The sequence below is a fragment of the Triturus cristatus genome, chromosome 11, assembly GCF_964204655.1.
Source record: "Triturus cristatus chromosome 11, aTriCri1.1, whole genome shotgun sequence".
Lineage (NCBI taxonomy): Eukaryota > Metazoa > Chordata > Amphibia > Caudata > Salamandridae > Triturus > Triturus cristatus.
The window spans coordinates 1,045,452,020-1,045,471,285 of NC_140594.1; the positions used below are offsets into that span (position 1 = coordinate 1,045,452,020).

A 19,266-nucleotide genomic window follows, 5' to 3' on the forward strand; every position below is an offset into this window, starting at 1 on the left:
GGACCTATGCATCCAGTGACACCGAATGCAATTTTTAACATCAAAAATCCCATTTGTTTGGTTAGAGCAAGTGTCACGCCCACACTTGTTTGACTGAAGTTAGCAATGTGACACAGATGTCCCCTCTCAATGATTCAGCAACATGTGTAGAGATGATTTTATTTAGTTCCTCCGGTCAAGAAAACACTGGGTCTGTCTTCCATTCTTCCTCCAGTACGTGAGCCGTTGTTTATGCAAACATAGTTCAACCCCAATATGGGACGTGGACGTCCAAGGTTCTATAAAGAGTGAATGCTTGATGGAAAGACCCAAAGGCTTCCAGTTTTCCTAGCTGGGTTGTAGCCACATTCTGTCAAAAGGGTGACCGGGTCCTGCTCCAGTCAATTAAGGTGAGCGTTGAGCGAGACTTCATCCAAACCTTCAGGGCTTCTCTGGTGGGTCTGCTTAAAACACTCTCCTCCTTTCTTTCTTGAGTGGGTTGAGCTGAGCTCCTCCTGCGGTCTAGTCAGTAGTGAGGAATGCTGCCAATAGACACATTTGCTTCTCTTTAATCCAGCTCAAGCACATAAAAGCTCAAATGATGACGTTTTCAGCAAATAGAGATATACCACCTACATTAGGCCCTGTTGCCTTGGTGCTCTTGGAGTCTTAGGTATGTTCCGCATGGAGACAGGTTGCAAGTTCCATGAAGCTAGTGTGATTGTAGGAGGGTGGTAACGTTTTGGAAAGAAGATTCTGATGTTTCTTATATTTTGAGGATGTGTAGTCTTGCAGTTGCAAAGGTAAAACAATAAGCTAAAACTATCAGAATGTACATAACAGAAATAGGACTGGACAAATTACTCAGGTCTGACGTAAAGCAAGTTGACAGCTCTGTAATAACATATCTTTTGCCTTTGCAGAATGCTCACAATAAGATGGAGGAAACCATCTCTGAGTTATCATCGAGGATACATGAGATGGCCAATGAGAAGGAGGCGCTTGAGGTACGTGTGCTCTAGAGTTCTGTATCCTTCACCTCTGGGATTCCTTGGTTGGGCTGGTCCAAGCACCTCTTCTCACCACCCCATGTTTGGGGCTTTGGGTCTCAACTACATTGAAGCAGTGTGCCCTGTATGTTGTAGAGCGGAAGGGGCATCTGTGTAGCAGCTTGGTATTGGTTCATTGTCCTGGTACATGGGGGCTGGACAGTGCACTCCTTTTGAAATAAGAAGCTAGCAGTAACTTTTTTCTTGTGGAACAGGTGGCCCTTGTCAGTACTTTGCATCACCGCATGGAATAATGTGCATCAGTCTAGTAAGACTTGTTTAATCACAAGGCCTACAAAAGAAAAGGGAAAATAACAGGTGTCTACCATTTTTGACTGTCCATGATTAGAAGCAACCATTGTCAGTGCATGAATTACACAAACTAATAACTATCAGATACAGTAAATACAATGGTGTATATTTGCATACATTAATGCCATGTTATAGATATCAAGTCCAAGTGCAGTGATCCCACAGAAGCAGCAGTTGAAGTGGTACCTCAACCTCTCAGGCAGAAGGCAATGCTACTATTTGTAAGGAAGGCCGCATATGTGCTTTAGTACTCTGACTGACGCAAATAAAACATAGGTCACAACTCTGGTTTTGCTATATCTAGACACCCTTCTACAATGCAGTTTGGTGAAGGCATGTGCTCAGAAACATTACAGATCAACAGAGGAATGTTGAATGGGTGACCTTCTGCCCCAAAAACTGCTTGTTGTCTGACAACATAGAAACTCAGGTGTTCCAACCAACCAGCTTCCAGGGTATGGATAGGGTTAGGGGAATTTGGTTATTCCCATTCTCACTTCCTATTGCTTGGTGTGGTGGAGACCAGCATAGCCTATGACACACAGCGGTTAGGTTCAACCCTGCCCATTACAAATAGCTTCTTGAGCTCAAATTCTGATGTTTCATGGATAATCCCAACAATACCCTAAGGCACATGCCTGCAACACTGAAATAAAAATAAAGCATGTTAGTAGTACCCTTCCACTCTCCACCCTGTTCTAACAAGCCTGCCCTCATAAAATGTTTACTAGGGAAAATTGCTAGATCCTTGCCATCAATGGTCTAAAAGTCTTTGCCTATGTCTGAGGAGCCCTTCATATGAAAGTAGAGTTTTCTTACATACTTTTTGAGTATCCAAAGTGGCCACATTAGTGACTCATTGTTATTGGTAAGTAGTTTTCCATAGTAAATTATTGTCAAACACAGCTAGGCAGTATCCAGCCTACTCGGGTCCAAGTGTAAGTCCTAGCAGGAAAAATGTCTGTGGTAGTATTCGGATTTTATGTTGTTCAGAAACAAACCTTCATATTACTCTACATTTTTCTTTAGAATTGATTTTATGGACTTACCTTTACGCTCCACCTCAGCAGTTCTTACTCTGAGTTCCGCAGACACATAGGGTTCCGTGATGCCTACCCAGGGTGTCCAAGACTTTTAGAATTTAAATATTATGTTAAGACAAATAAAATATATACTTATTAAAGCACAAAATCTAAAACTGAACATTTTAAAATGCTCTGTAAATGTGAAGGAATTTGAAATTGGGGGCTAAAAATCAAGAGCCCATTCATAAAGGTAAGCTTTCATGTGTAATGTACTCACTTGTACATTATACCTGTACCTAAGCGAAAGGCTCCACCTTTTTGCAATTCACCATTTTTGAGTGGATAGTTACACCTAAATATAAATTTAAGAGTCTACACAGTTAGATTTGTGAGGGCAAGTTTACTATTATTAACTGCCCACCTGTTTGTGAAGATCTCTGTCACCAAGACGTAGATCTCCTGATAGGAAAATAAGAGGAAATTTTATAGAGTTTATTAAAAAAAAAAACATTCAAATTAATTTAATGGAAAATAAAAATGTTAAATAATTTTGAACAAATAATAGATATGTAGGACTACTTAAAGAAAAAAATACCCCACACTACTTCAGAAAAGTAACTTTATATTAGTATTATGTTGCAGATTAAATCAAATATATTAATTGATATTTTAGATATTGAGTTTTGAACAATATTTTAAAGTTACATTTCTGCACAATCACTAACATTTGTATTTTTATTTAATTTGTAATAGCCTTGGCTATGTTATGTGTTTAATTAATTTGAATACATTTTCTTCAGACTTTTAAAACTAAGTTAACATTTTAATTTATTTTAAATATGTGTATTATTACATTTCAAAAATACAATTTAGCATTATTATACTTACATTTTTAACTTTAAAAAGTATGTCTGTGTGTGTGTGTATATATATATATATAAATATATATATATATATTTATTTATTTTAAAATATTTTTGAGGTGTTAGTGTTATAGCGAGCCTCCATTATATTCATTGGGAATGTGGCAGTGATTGGCCATGTGTAGTGCTTGACCTACTCAAAGGCTGGTCTGGAGTATATTTAAGTCTATTTTTCACTATTAGGGCTGTATTAGGATTAGAAGTATATTCTGTGCATTGCAATTGTCTACCTTTCTGGGAGTGGGTGTTTTGTATTCATGTCCCTTCTGAAACCCGTCCTTAAATTTCCCTGAACCCTTCCCATTTAGTAGTAATTATTGTCCATTTTCTCATCACTTGCCCTTGTCCTTCTTGCATTTACTAATAAGACATACACCTACATGTGCAAAGATCTCCATACAGAGAAGATAGATGAAGCAGAGTTCACTAGCTATGTTTTTTTAAAATTGCATTATGTAGTATGTGAAGTAGCACAACTAGAATACTACTTTACGTACTCCAAAAAGCCTTAAGCTGATATCCTTAACTTGTTTCATGGGAGCAGCACAAGAACAGCATACAGAATCTAGTACTGATGATTTGTGACCTCAATTGAAGCACTGGTATGCTCCAACACTCTTTAGGAACTAAAAAGACTAAGCAATATAATAGAGTCTAGCATATTGCTTCGTCTTTTAGAAATAAAACCAACATTTGTCAAGCTCCAACGTTTCCATTAAAATAGAATTTAGATGTATTTCTTATGCTTTTATTTATGAATTAAACAAAATATTTCTTAATTTGTTTATGTGTTTGATCTATACTTGTTTTTGTATTTTTGTGGGGTATTTTTTAGCTTCAAATTGCAGTAATTGCTTTAGTCCCTGCCTTCCAGTAATAATTCAGTGTGCACGCAGAAGTCAAAAGGTTAGCAACCAGGGCTCCAGCTAATGGATTTTAAATCCTGTGCCTTGGATCTGGAATCACGCGGCGCTCATGCAATGTCTTTGTGTTTTTTTTGTATTTGGAATGAATAGACATGCATGTACCTCTTCAGGACTTATGTTAAAAGTGGTTCTACATTCAGCTCTTGGGATAATGGGTGGTTTCTCTGGCTTTTTCCTTTCTAATTCTCCCAGATGCATATGATCAACTCCCTCCTTGGGTATTCTTTGCTCCTGTTGCCTACCCTGTCATGATATGCTCTTCAGTGTGAGATCCTTCTACTCATTGTAATCTCTACATATGCTACCCTATAGATCAAAGTGAAGAGACTTGAATCAGAACTAATCTCTACATATGCTACCCTATAGATCAAAGTGAAGAGACTTGAATCAGAACTAAAGTCCTTCGTGGCAACTCACTCTGAAAATAAGCAGTTGCGGGTGGTGGTCACAATTATGGAGAAGAAGCTGAATAAGGTGAGACCTGAACTGCCATCTTTGAATGTGATTTAAATGTTTACAATACCTTGAAGAAATGTAGTGATAAACAAAAGAAGGAAAGCTAAAGATGTGTACATGTTCGTTCCATAAAACCTATGAAAACAGAGGCCAAATTATAACTATGTTTGGGTCAAGAAAGATAAAAGTGATAAAAAGGGCAGTTCTAAAGATTGTTCAGGATTCGTGGAAGAGTGGCAGGTTCTAATTAAAATTTCAGAATGACAGATGGTATGAAGAATACTATCAGTGTGAAATGAGGAATCAAGGTCAATAAAATTATTTGACTGTGATGCAGACTCTAGGGCGATCAATGTCTGCCCTGCATAGCCTTTCCTTGAGGTCCCCAGACATCTAACATGCAAAGATGTTTCCACTGAACTGGGTTAGGAAGCATAAATCCACCAACGGACAATAAACACTGACAATAGCTCTCTAGGAGACTATATTCTATATTTATGAACCCAACATTAGTAAAAGAAACACAATAGTGAATGCTAAATCAAATAAGCATCCATGAGAGTACAAAGCCGAGCACGATTTACATCCCCAATGCAGACAGCCTTACTGCATCGAGCACATGTCAGGTCCAGAGCAGCCATGGCCTGGTGCTAGGATGGAGTGCAAACAATATCCTTCCCTCTCCTTTCAAGTGTTGTGTCTCTGATACCAAATTTAAAGAGTCTTCTAAGGATGGTCATATTAGGGCCAAGCGTGGCTGTGGCACTGTCTCCACACAGGCCTCATCTCCCTACCCCTCCCCCAGCTGCCTCACTATTTACCTACCAATACCACCAATAGTTATTCCTTATAATTATAGGAGTGGAAAGGTTATTGCAGGAGAATGGCAGAGTGATGGTGGGCATCATAAAGGCAGTGCATGTATCGCCATGCTATTGTCCCTGGCCTGCTTTAAGGAAACCAGCGAGAAAGACCACTGGGCCCTGGGGTATTCCTGCCATTTCAGCCACACTGCTTAGCCTCTGGCACAGAGGGCCCAAGGCACCATTGTAAGGCTAGGGATTTCCATGGGGCATTAGAATGTGAGTTAGACAGCAGTGGTTTTTATCAGTGGTCCTCCATGATAGCTCCTTTCTCCCTACAAAACCATGGGAAAATCAGGTGCCACGGACACACACACCAAATTCATACATGGCTGGTATTTGGCAGGCTGCTTCAATTTATACTTATACTAAAATGTAATTGGTGGTATCACTGCCTCCACCTGGCCATGTAAAGGGGAGGTGGAAGATCAGTGGAAGAAGTCAGTTATCTCCTTCAACCAAGATTTCAATAGAGGTCAAAATGTTTAAGTTGGCACTAGCGAAGACTATTTGGCCACCTGGGGGAACAGAACAAGGGAGTTGTTCTGCTCTTCTGGTGAAGTCTAATGCCAGTGGGAGGACTTATAAGAACTCCTCTCCAGTTTAGAGGCATAAGGTTATTTGAATCTTGCCACATGCACTGGTCAGGTGGGAGTTTTGATTTGTGTAACCTGAAGCTGCCTACGTGGTAAACAGTCCTAGCTGCCTTTACCTAGGTGAAGCAGATATAAAATCTTCAAGAATTGTACATTTCAGAACTATACACCATCTTCTATTGTTATAATGTGGTTCGCACAAACTATGGACCAGTTTCCCAACATCTGATTTCCTTCTGAAGAAGGCTTATTCTTGAAAAGCATTGTGCGCTATCAAGACTCGGAGGACCAGGAGGGCTTTAAGTATGCACTTCAATTCTACCATGCCAAGGCAATGTGACTTTGTTCCTCTGACCTACATCTTATCATTCACTGATGAGGACCTCCCAGTTTCCTCTGGCTTACAGCTTCACAGCAAGACACTCAGCCATTATCTGATCTGTAAATATGCAAAGGTAATGGGGGTGGTGGTGGTATTCTTAACCACCAGGGTGTATCTATGTATCTTGATCTGACTACATAGCTGATAAAAGTTATCTCCAGAGTTGCTTCAGGTGATCACTTTTTGCACAAATTCGTGATCTGAGTGAACAAAAACTAGTTGTGGTTTAGTTTAATAGTTTAAGAAAGCGATGGAGGGTAGTGCCTTCTTAATTGGTCCACGTCAGTGGATAATCAATATCAAAAACATTGCTCGAATGAAATCGAAAAAGGCACTACCCTCCATCGCTTTCTTAACCTAAACTTTTCAATGGCTCTTGGGTGTAGCCATTTATGAGGACTGTGCCACATATAAAATTGGGCCCTAACAACTGCAGCGTAGCAAGTCCAGAACTTTCCACCCATACAGCAATTTATAGTTGTGGTTTAGTCCCATTTAGGGAATTTAATTCATAGACGTAATCTTGGACACCTGCATGCTTCTGGTCTTTTCTTCTAGGACGGACTGAGCAGCATTTAAGTAATGGTTGCAAAATTCTCAGGCAATCCTCATAAGACAGAGAGTTCAGTATTGAGACTTTCAGGTGACATGGCTTTGTGCATTTTCCTGGTCAGGAAAACATTACTATGACATCTGAAATTGAACAAAAAATGAAGGCAAAAAAGTTGATTTATCTACTCATCGTCAGACCTCCGCTTGGCAAAGCAACTGTGAGCACATTACCTTCTTCTCATGTAGAGGATCCCATTCAGTTTCCCTGGACAACAATTGGTCTGAATTGGAAGAGTCCTGACTCAGCATCTTTAATGCCTCCTTACCCAGGGTTCTCTGTTGACTGCCTAAAAATAGGCCTTGTACATCTTCTAATCAAGACACGTTGTAGTGACCCTGAAGATCCAAAAAACTATTGGCTCACCATAGGCTTAATGTTCTTGGTTAAACTTTTGGAACATTATGTTTCTTGGACATCTTGATTTAAACTGAGGAGGCTAAACTCTTCTACACCCTCACACGATTATACAATGACATAAAACTGTCTTGCCTCTCTGGATCTGCTGGGGATCACACTGTTGAGAAGAGACTCTACCAGGATGAACATATAAAACGTATAAAACATTTGGTTAAAGGTTGGGAACTGCAATTGAGGATTTCAGAAAATTAAAACTATTTATTCCCAATCAACCCTTATTCTTATTAGAATTTACTCAGTTAATGCCCTGTGGATTGGCCTTCCCTGAGGCGGGTTGGTGCCACTGAAAGCAACACTGCATGCAGCTGCGCAAGACAAGCACAACCTGGTGGTGACGAAAAGTTAAAGCTGAAAAATGCCCCACTCACCATGGGAGAAAAGTCCCATGGCGAGGGTGACCCTGTGTTTTTTTAATTTTCCAATACAAAATACCACGTTGGGTTTTTGTGCAGGAAATTTAAAAAAAAGCTAACTTTGTAAGTTTGCCTTGCGGCTCTGTCATGCTGACAGAGCCATCTGTCAAACTTACAATGCATTGCAATGCTAGAGATGTCCGCTGGGCCGGTGGACATCTTCAACTTTGGCAAATGGGGAGTACTTTACTCCGTCACCCTGATGGAGTACACACCTGTCCGCCAAACTCTAAATCAGGCTAAAAGTTGTTTGTGGGCTACCCATTGTGCCCTTGTGTTGGTCGTCAGTCAGTGCGATGATGTCTTTTAGTATACTTATGCTCCACAAAAACACAAATACCTTAAGCAGAACCAGATGATCAAAACAGAATTTGTCCTGCTCAATGGCTGCATGCTCCAATCTCAGGTCTAGACACATCTGGACAACATGGGTTCTCACGTGCCCTTTCATCCTCTGCCAAGTCCCAAATCCCTTGCTTAACAATGATGCTGATCTAGCCTTCCAATCAATGCATTTACTATTATTATACCATGTATGAAGTTGGAAGACCAATGGGAAAATTATAATTAGTGAACCGAACATTTAGGGCCAGATGTACTAAGGTATTTTGCATTCACAGACCTTGCAATTTGCAAAATCACCAGGTTTGTGACCTCAAAAATGCCTTTTCGACGTGACCAAAATTTTACGTAAAATGTTTTGTTGACTTGTAAAACGGATTTGGATCCCCCATACCGATTCGCAATTTTATGAAGTGGGGTTCCCTCTTAGTTACAATTCGGTATGCAGTGTTTCAATGGTTTGTGACTGCAATTGCTGTGCCAAACCACTCATCAGTCACCGAAACCACAAAGGAGGTGGTTACTGGTTTGCAAAGGGGAAATATTTTCAATTTTTTAATTTAGCAACGTTTTCCGTTTGGAAACACAAACACAGAGATGGTGGTCTGCTGTTCCTGTCAGGCCATCCCTGTGTTTGCAGCCAATCACAGGAGTCACAAATTGCAATCTGTCTAATTAATATTCATTAGTTAGGTCGTTCTGAAACCTGGGCAAATGGTGATTTTGGAATGCATTATTGCAAAACCAGAGTGCCTTAGCTAAAATGTGGTGTGCAATTTCCAGTTGTGGACTCTTAATACATCTGACCCTTGAATCCACAATTGCTTTTAGGTATAAGTAAAAGAAAATGCTTTGGGGTTCAATGAAGATGGCTTCTGGAGACAAATAGGCGACTTGTTTCTATTGATAATGTGTAAGCCTGAGTTTCCAAGTTTATCCAGATCTTCTAGTTTTTGGAACCTTGAAGTGGTAAGAAGCCTTTCAATCAAGTTTAACAATCTTGTCTTGCTGTACCTTCTAGGTAAATGCAGAATTCAGCTCTTGCAGCATTCGCCAGCAACACATGGAATCCCAGCTAATCCAGGTACTAGCAGTGATGGGTACTGTTTTTGAGAATGGATGTTATACAGATGTTTTACTGTATTTTGATTTGGTGATTTATTTAGCAGTTTTCAGAACCATTCCTGCAGTGGGGTATTTGTTTTCTATGCTGCAAACACAAGACTATCTATGCAATATTCAAAAATATATTTGATAACGTAGGCATTAGTACTTGAGAAATGAGGATTGTGAGAGCAAAACAGACATGTAGAATAAACATATAGGGACAGAATGCTGCAGTAACACAAAATATGTATGCTCAAAAATGTATAAACGATACAACAGCAAAACTTGAACTGGCCATATATCGACTAATCATTTATGGTCATGGTTTGTGTAAATAGGGCAAAGGATGAGGCCTATTCACAAAGAAAACATTTACAGCTGAAAATTCCTCACTTATATGAATTCACAAAAGGATTCAATAGATTTAGTACTGCAGATTCCTCCACCGTGACTATGGGGAAACGCACAGTAGTAGCTATTACTCGAGAGATGTGAAGGTGGGATTACAAGGAATGGTTTACCTTGTAAATTTGTGAAGTCTAGCTCCTCCCCTGAGCAAGAACATTTACCAGCACATTTATGGAGGGTGATTCACAAACGAATATGGCACGTTAGTCCGCATGCGTTTACTACACATGCCATTACAACGTGGTCGTTACAACGACCGCGTTGTTACATCACATACCTTTAAAACGCAAGACGGAACAACGACTTGCTCTAGGGGGCGCTGGATGTTGGAATAGTATAATTTACTATTCCAGCTCCAGTCTGTGCAATAGTAAGGAAGGTGTTGGATTTCAAATCCAACACCTTCTGCCCCCTAACGCAAGTCGTTGCTCCAACTTGCATTGTAATGGCATGCAATGTAACTACGCGGTCCTTGTAAAGACTGCATTGTAATGGCATGCGTTGTCTTGTTTACCACGCTGACCCCACTTTTGGGGATGGATCTTCTCCTGGGGAACATGTTTTCTCTGGGGTGTAAAAAATGTGCGTTTGCACAGCACACTACAGGGCAGATTTACAAGTCCACTGCAACACTTTTGCGCCGCGATTGCGTCACTATTTGTGACGCAGTGGCGGCGTAAACAATGTGCCACATAGTGGCCCATTTACAATGTGATGCATCTAGGGAAATGTGTCACCTGGTAAAGCCCTGCGCCACATTATTTCTGCGTCAGGTATAATGTATGCAGGGTGGGCGTTTACACACAGGAAAGCCTCGTAGAAGTGACTCAGTGAAATCTACAAGATTTCACTGCGCCACTTCCAGGATGCCACTGCGTCAAAACCCTACGCCTGTTTGGAGCAGGCGTAAGGATGATGCAGTGTATTGGAAATAGGCCTCCCCATGCATTGCTGGAGTTGCATTGTGCTTGCGACATGACTCCAGCAATGCGTGACTTTTCCGCCAACAGATGTGTCAGAATTTCTGACGCATCTGTCAATCCTTGCTTTCTAGGTTTACTTCTGGGAAGGATTCTGGATGTACAAAAACCCCTTAAAAGTGTTATGTAACTTTCCGTCCATACTTTTATGTATATTCTTCCATGAGTAGGGCCTACTATACATTAAGGTTTATACCTATACAACATCAAGCACGACAAACTGTACATACACAGGAGTTCATACTGACACATCATCCAACTGATGGATGGTGGAGAACGCTACAATGTTTACTCACTGAGATCTTTACGATCCTTGAAAGTGAACTGGTTATCAAAAATGATCCACCACTTGCATGCCAGAGGGAGCAGATTGTCCAGCCACCGATTGGGTGCCCAGGGCTAGGGCTTGATAAAACAATTACCAATGTTTTATCTAACTTGAGCCTTTGAGAATTGGGGTACATTCAACTGACAACTGCATGCCTTGAATTGATCTTGGTAAGGGAGCTGATAGCAATCTAGGCGGATAATTGGTCAGCAGCATAAGCATAAAATGTTAAGTAGAATGAATCTATATGTTAATGTACATGTTAATGTATTGCTTTATTCATTAATGCAGTTTGATATGATATGCTTTGTACCCTCAAGCCTGCCTAATGTATACCCAAAACGAACAATTGATGGACGGAATGCTGAACAATGCAAACATTCACCCCCAGTCAAAAAGATCTGGGTTTGATCCATCGTTCTTGTCCCAGGATGCATGTTTCCGATCCAGGGAGGGCCTGGCTTGACAGTTCGGGCTGGACTGTTCCCATGAGGCACAGGGTCAAGACTGATTTGCACATGGCTGGGTCCAAACTGGGGTGGCGTGGTGAGCAAAAGAATGATGGATTAAACCCAGATCTCTGTGACTGGGGGTGAATATTTGTATTGTTCAGCATTCCGTCCATCAATTGTTCCTTTTGCTTTTGTCACCCTAAGTGGAACGGGTATGCCCAGATGTGGGTTCGATGCTTACTGCACCACTGGATTCAGGCTAGTCTGGCTGATGAGGGGTGATGACCCGAAACTGGTCCCAGGATGCTTGTTTCTGGTCCATGGAGGGCCTGGCTTGGCAGTTCGGGCTGGACTTTTCAAATGAGGTGCAGGGGCAATGCTGATTTGTATATGGCTGGGTCCAAACTGGGGTGGCATGGTGAGCAAAAAACGATGGATTAAACCTAGATCTATGTGACAGGGGATGAATGTTTGCATTTTTCAGTGTTCCCTCCATCAAGTGTTCCTTTTGCTAATGTATACCAAGGCTTGTTGGATTGGATTGTTGCGTCTGTCCTGCTATATTGAAAGTCAGTTAAAGGGGACCCTCTTTATGCATACAGATGTAGGCCATCAACTATGACCCGAGATGTCTTCACTTGGTAGGATTTGACAGGACAGGCATAGAAGGACACTATATCAATCCGATATGTAGCCATTGACATTACACAATATATGTACTTAAAGTGGGTCTATGTTGTGGGATGAGGGAGAGAGATTTAAATCACTGGCATGTTTTTTCGAACTGCCAAGTGTACACCGGGACTAGTTAGTTCAGACTGTTAAATGTGCCCTTTTATATTATGAAACAAATAAGGGAAGATTAAATAAAAGAATGAGTGATGTAAATCACCTAACATTGCAACAAATGTTTTAAAGAGAGCCCTGAAGGACTCTGCAGTGAAGTTTCCTGAGGCTTGATGGAAACAGAAGTAGGGATACTGCCTGACAGCAATTTTTTAATAAGAAAGGTAGAGGAAGTAGTACTCAGGACAGAGCACTCAGAGTCCCTCAGTAACGTTTCTTGAGGCTTAATGGAAACAGAGGTAGGGGCACTGCCTGGCAGTACTCTTCCACAAAGGAGGCTAACCAGTTATGGACAGAAAGTTAGAAAGGTTAGAAAGTTAAGTAGAATTGTGTGAAAGACTATGTGAAAGGCTGTCAAGAGATTCAATAAAATTAGGGCAACCTCACCCCCTCCACCCGGCATCCAGAGTCATATCAATGTAATCTGCCACTACGAATAGTACCCTCTCTGAAAGAGGGGAGAAAACCCAATTGATTCAGGGCTCCAGGGGCCTCAACGAGAGCTGTGAGTTGTTGATTTACTATCCTTTTGGTTAATTTAGAGGCAAATGGTAAAAGAGAAATTGGTCTTTTCGTCAGAACCAACAGACTCAACATTGTGACCCAACTCATTCTCTCCCTATCCATTGAACCCAACACCGCCAGAAACAACTTTCGAGAAGGCATGAAAGTCTTCGCCAAATGGATGAAAAACAGCTGCCTACAACTAAACACCAACAAAACGGAAGTACTCATCATGGGCCCAAACCCCGACGCCTGCAATGACACCTAGTGGCCCACCGCCCTCGGAAGCCCGCCCACAACTCACGGACCACGCACGCAACCTGGGAATCATCCTGGACTCAGAGCTCAAAATGGACAGCCAGATCAACTCTGTCTCGTCCTCCTGCTTCCACACCCTCCGCCTCCTATGGAAGACCTTCAAATGGATCCCCCTCGAACACAGAAAGACCGTCACTCAGCCCCTGGTCACCAGCAGGCTCGACTATGGCAACGCACTCTAAGCTGGAATAAACAAAAACCTCACCCACAAGCTACAGAACATCCAAAACGCAAAACTGGTCCTCAACTTGCCAAGACACTGCCACCTCTTCCTGCACCTGCACACACTCCACTGGCTTCCGATTAAAGCCAGAGTCACCTTCAAGATGCTAACCCACGCTCACAAGGCTCTCCACGACACCGGACCAGCATACCTGAACAGCAGACTCAACTTCCACGCACCCCAAAGGACCGTACAATCAGCCCAGCTCTCCTACACCGCACCAGAAAGACCAGATCGGGAGGCCACTCCTTCTCCTTCTGCGCGGCCAGAGCCTGGAATGACTTTCCGCTCTACCTCAGACAGATAACATCGCTCCCCATCTTCGCAAGAAACCTCATAACCTGGCTCTTCGACAGACCCCTCCTTGATGGACTGGAACCTGTGACCCCCCACCCCCCAGCGCCTTGAGACCCTTACGGGTGAGTAGTCGCGCTTAACAAACACCTGTTTGCTTGGTCTTTATTGTACATTATTTTGGGATCTGAAGTGGAATTTTTCAGTAGGGACAGGACCAGAGTTTTCTCCAGTCCTTGGGGAACTTTAACAGCCCCTGTCAGGTGCTACACAGCTTGATAAAAGCCAGTGCAGTTGTAGAGGTCAATTTTTAATCAGAATCATGGCACAGGATCTCACTTTGATCCTGAAGACATACAGGTACATTTTCGTTGAATGGTATCCTCTGGGAGATATAAAGTCAGCGGTTGTTGTGTATATTGTGGTGGAGTTGGGAAGGGACCCTTAAGAAGAACTAGATTTTTCCAGTTTTACCCTGAAAGAAATCAGCTCCTGACGACGGCTTACTGAAAGAACCAGATTCCACAATCTTGCTGGTGGATCACACATGTACAGCATATGTCAAGTTAGCCTCCACCTCATCCAATAAGCATGAGCCAAAAAAAGCTCACTCTTGATCATCACTGGAAACAAAAAAATAATAAATTCAAACAAACTTCAAATCAGGTCTAGCTTCAGTGGGCTCCAGGTTTGCAAGCCTCCTGAGGAATTGCAGTCCCCTCCCACCCCCAGGCAGTAGCACAGCGCCCAGTATTCAATCGCAGGACCTGTGTTGCTACTTGGGTCGCTTGTTTTGTAGTTTCTTGTTAAACAGAGAAACAAACTGCTCCATCCTAGTATTTGAGTTTAACCTCAGCCATCTTAGTCTCTGTGGACACCCTGGGTTACTGAATGTTCGCAGTCGCCTGCCTTATTTTCTTGGTGCTGAATGTTCTATCATTTCCATTTGTCTTAGAACTAAATGGTTAGTAAACTCATTGTCATTTGGGCATTTTTTGGTTTATACTTAACCTGTTTGTAGTGGAATCAACTAAGAGGTATTTAAGAAGTATTTCACCCTCTCAAAAACATTTAGGACACCATTTAGATCACGACGGACGGGTTGCTCCATCACAACGGTGACGGCTATCCCATACGCTGAAATATAAATCCCATAGGATATAATGGGATTCAGATTTCGGCGGACGGCATATCTGTCATCGTTGTGATGGAGTACCCCGTCTGCCGAGATCTAAATCAGGCCCTTATTCTCCAATGTGCTTTTTTACTTGAATTTGATATGTACAATCAGGTTCCTTACTTACTTTACTGCACGGTTATTAGTTTTTTTCCATAATTTAAACCCCACCACCTATTTTCTCCTTACTTCCTAGGCAAAGACAGTCCTGAGAAAGCAAGCCGAGGAGTTTGCGGAGGCAATTAAATGCCGGGATGCTGCCATTACAGAAATGCTAACCATGAAGGGCCAACTGGATGCCATGCGGGAGAGGGAGCGCCAGATGGTAAGAGGAGGACTCATTAATTTTATTAGAATAATGAATTTGATTGTCATTAGGAAGGAACGTCTTTTTAACGGAAAAGCACACCCTTTTTTAGTTCCCTCTGTCGAGCAAAATTGGTTTCAAACAACCCGCTCTGCCAGCCGACCAAAAAAAGGGTGAATTTTCTGTACAAACCAACTGAAATTCCCCAACTGCCTGAAAACTCAAATTTCTTGAACTGCCACTAAACAGATCATTTGGCAGTGATTCAGTGACTGACGTAGACTTACCGCCTGCAGTTTGCCTCTAGTTTTGCTTGTTGCTGGCAGATATGCAAAACGTTATAGGTTTTGTGCTGTGAGTTCCACCAAAAAGCCCCAAAAATGTAAATTCCTAGCCATAAAATCGCCCCAAGTGCAGGAATGAAGAAGTCCATGAAAATGTATCTGAGGCTATAATAATGATATTTAACTGATGCTGTTATCGTTTTGTTGTTTGACAATAGTATCATCGATTCTGGCTGGTTGGGTTGGTAATGACGGTTTTGTATAAGCTTCATACAGGGAGTGTAGCTTTATCTAAAACCAGATCTCATCTTCTGTATGACTTTCCAAAACATAATACTTTACCTTCAGTGCCAAATCTCTTGTGTTTTAGATTGCAAGTCCATGTTCTGGTTTTTCTATCCAACAAACTACTCTTTTAGTCCTGCATATGGTATACTTGTGAAATTTTCTTGATGTTCCTTGGTAGGTGATGTTGTCAATTTTTATGAACTATTTATGTGTCACATGTCCCACAAGAGTTATAACTCTTCATTGTCAGTAAATGGCATTGTTGAGTTTGGGTATCTGTCTTATTCTCTAAATGTGGAAAAGAGTCGGGTGGGCCAGCCGGGAATTGTATTGGCTGCTGATTTTGATAGTTCCAATATAGTCCATTTCCTGAGGCTATACTATGGAGCAGGGTGTTAGAGCAGGACCCAGAACCTCAATCAATCAGTAACAGTAGAGTGGATATGGACAAATATTGTACTTTTGAAAAACCAGTGTATAAGGCAAGAGGGTACCCGAAATAACATGATAAGGTCTGAGGAGAATGGATTCAATGTAGAGGTATACCTGTAGTTTGAACCACTGAATAATATGAGGGTGACAAAATGTGACCACCATGGTTGTTCTGGGGAAGGGCCACACACAGCAGGTCCCTTTGAGAAATGGTTGTGCCAACTACCAGGGGCCTCAACGAGAGCTGTGAGCTGTTGATTTACTTTCTTTTTGGTTAATTTAGAGATAAATGGTAAAAGAAAAATTGGTCTTTTCATCAGAACCTACAGACTCTACATTGTGTCATACTCAGACGACACCCAACTCATCCTCTCCCTATCCAACGAACCCAACACCGCCAGACACAACTTTCGAGAAGGCATGGAAGCCGTCGCCAAATGGATGAAAAACAGCTGCCTACAACTAAACACCAACAAAACGGAAGTACTCATCATGGGCCCAAACCCCGACGCCTGGAATGACACCTGGTGGCCCCCCGCCCTCAGAAGCCGCCCACCCCCACGGACCACACACGCAACCTGGGAATCATTCTGGACTCAGAGCTCAAAATGGACAGCCAGATCAACTCCGTCTCATCCTCCTGCTTCCACACCCTCCGCCTCCTACATAAGACCTTCAAATGGATCCCCCTCGAACACAGAAAGCCCGTCACTCATGCCCTGGTCACCAGCAGGCTCGACTACGGCAACGCACTCTATGCCGGAATAAACAAAAACCTCACCCGCAAGCTACAGAACATCTAAAACGCCACTGCAAAACTGGTCCTCAACCTGCCAAGACACTGCCACATCTCCCAGCATCTGCGCACACTCTACTGGCTCCCCATCAAAGCTAGAGTCACCTTCAAGATGCTAACCCACGCTCACAAGGCCCTCCACGACACCGGACCAGCATACCCGAACAGCCGACTTAAATTCCACGCACCCCAAAGGACCCTACGATCAGCCCAGCTCTCCTAGACCGTGGTCCCCCGCACCAGAAAGACCAGATTGGGAGGCCACTCCTCCTTCTGCACGTCCAGAGCCTGGAACGACCTTCCGCTCCACCTCCGACAGATAATATCGCTCCCCATCTTTGCAAGGAACCTCAAAACCTGGCTCTTCGACAGACCCCCTCCTTGATGGACTGGAACCTGCGACCCCTCCTCCCAGCGACTTGAGACCCTTACGGGTGAGTAGTCGCGCTTCACAAACACCTAATTGATTGGTCTTTATTGTACATTATTTTGGGATCTGAAGAGGAATTTTTCAGTAGGGACAGGTCCTGAGTTTTCTCCAGTCCTTGGGGAACTTTAACAGCCCCTGTCATGTGTTACACAGCTTGGTCAAAGCCACTGCAGTCGTGGAGGCCAATTTTTAATCAGTATCATGGGACAGGATCTCAAATTGATCCTGAAGACATACAGGTACATTTTAGTTGAATGGTATCCTCTGGGAGATAGAAAGTCAGCGGGGGTTGTGTATATTGTGGTGGAGTTGGGAAGGGACCTTTAAGAAGAACTAGATTTTTCCAGTTTTACCCTGAAAGAAATCAGCTCCTGATGGCGGCTTACTGAAAGAACTAGATTCCACAATCTTGCTGGTGGATCACACAGGTACAGCATATGTCAAGTTAGCCTCCACCTCATCCAATAAGCATGAGCCAAAAAAAGCTCACTCTTGACCATCACTGGAAACAAAAAAATAATACATTCAAACAAAATTCAATGCAGGTCTAGCTTCAGTGGGCTCCAGGTTTGCAAGCCTCCTGAGGAATTGCAGTCCCCTCCCACCCCCAGGCAGTAGCACAGCGCCCAGTATTCAATTGGAGGACCTGTGTTGCTACTTGGGCCACTTGTTTTGTAGTTTCTTGTTAAACAGAGAAACAAACTGTGCTCCATCCTAGTATTTGAGTTTAACCTCAGCCATCTTTGTCTCTGTGGACACCCTGGGTTACTGAATGTTCGCAGTCGCCTGCCTTATCTTCTTAGTGCGGAATGTTCTTTCATTTCCATTTGTCTTAGAACTAAATGGTTAGTAAACTCATTGTCATTTGGGCATTTTTTGGTTTATACTTAACCTGTTTGTAGTGGAATCAACTAAGAGGTTTTTAAGAAGTATTTTACCCTCTCAAAACATTTAGGGCCCCATTTAGATCGCGGCGGACGGGTTGCTCCGTCACAACGGTGACGGATATCCCATACGCTGAAATATAAATCCCATAGGATATAATGGGATTCATATTTCGGCGGACGGCATATCTGTCACCGTTGTGATGGAGTACCCCGTCTGCCGAGATCTAAATCAGGCCCTTATTCTCCAATGTGCTTTTTTACTTGAATTTGATATTAACATTCAGGTTCCTTACTTACTTTACTGCACGGGTATTAGTTTTTGAACATAATTTAAACCCCACCCGCCTATTTTCTCCCTACTTCCCAGGCAAAGACAGTCCTGGGACAGCAAGCCGAGGAGTTTGCAGAAGCAATTAAATGCCGGGATGCTGCCATTACAGAATTGCAAACCATGAAGGGCCAACTGGATGCCATGCGGGAGAGGGAGCGCCAGGTGATAACAGGAGGACTCATTGATTTTATTAGAATAATGAATTTGATTGTCATTAGGAAGGGAAGTCTTTTTAACGGAAAAGCACACGCTTTTTTAGTTCCCTCTGTCGAGCAAAATTGGATTCAAACAACCCGCTCTGCCAGCCGACCAAAAAATGGGTGAATTTTCTGCACAAACCAACTGAAAATCCCCAACTGCCTGAAAACTTAAGTTGCTTGAACTGCCACTAAACAGATCATTTGGCAGTGATTCAGTGACTGACGTGGACTTACCGCCTGCAGTTTGCCTCTAATTTTGCTTGTTGCTGGCAGATATGCAAAAGTTATAGGTTATGTGCTGTGAGTTCCACCAAAAATGTTCAGTCCTAGCCATAAAATTGCCCCAAGTGCAGGAATGAAGATGTCCATGAAAATGTA

General features: G+C 42.4%; 1 protein-coding gene across 1 annotated transcript in view; it reads left to right on the forward strand.

Moving 5' to 3' along the window:
* LOC146785911 (coiled-coil domain-containing protein 150-like) overlaps positions 1–19,266 on the forward strand; it is a 184,200-nt gene that overhangs the window by 135,543 nt on the left and 29,391 nt on the right. Inside the window, exons 12-15 of the mRNA XM_085633121.1 lie at positions 903–986; positions 4,581–4,688; positions 9,318–9,380; positions 18,725–18,898. Coding sequence (XP_085489247.1) covers positions 903–986; positions 4,581–4,688; positions 9,318–9,380; positions 18,725–18,898 — 429 coding nt within the window. The remainder of the gene's footprint in view (positions 1–902; positions 987–4,580; positions 4,689–9,317; positions 9,381–18,724; positions 18,899–19,266) is intronic.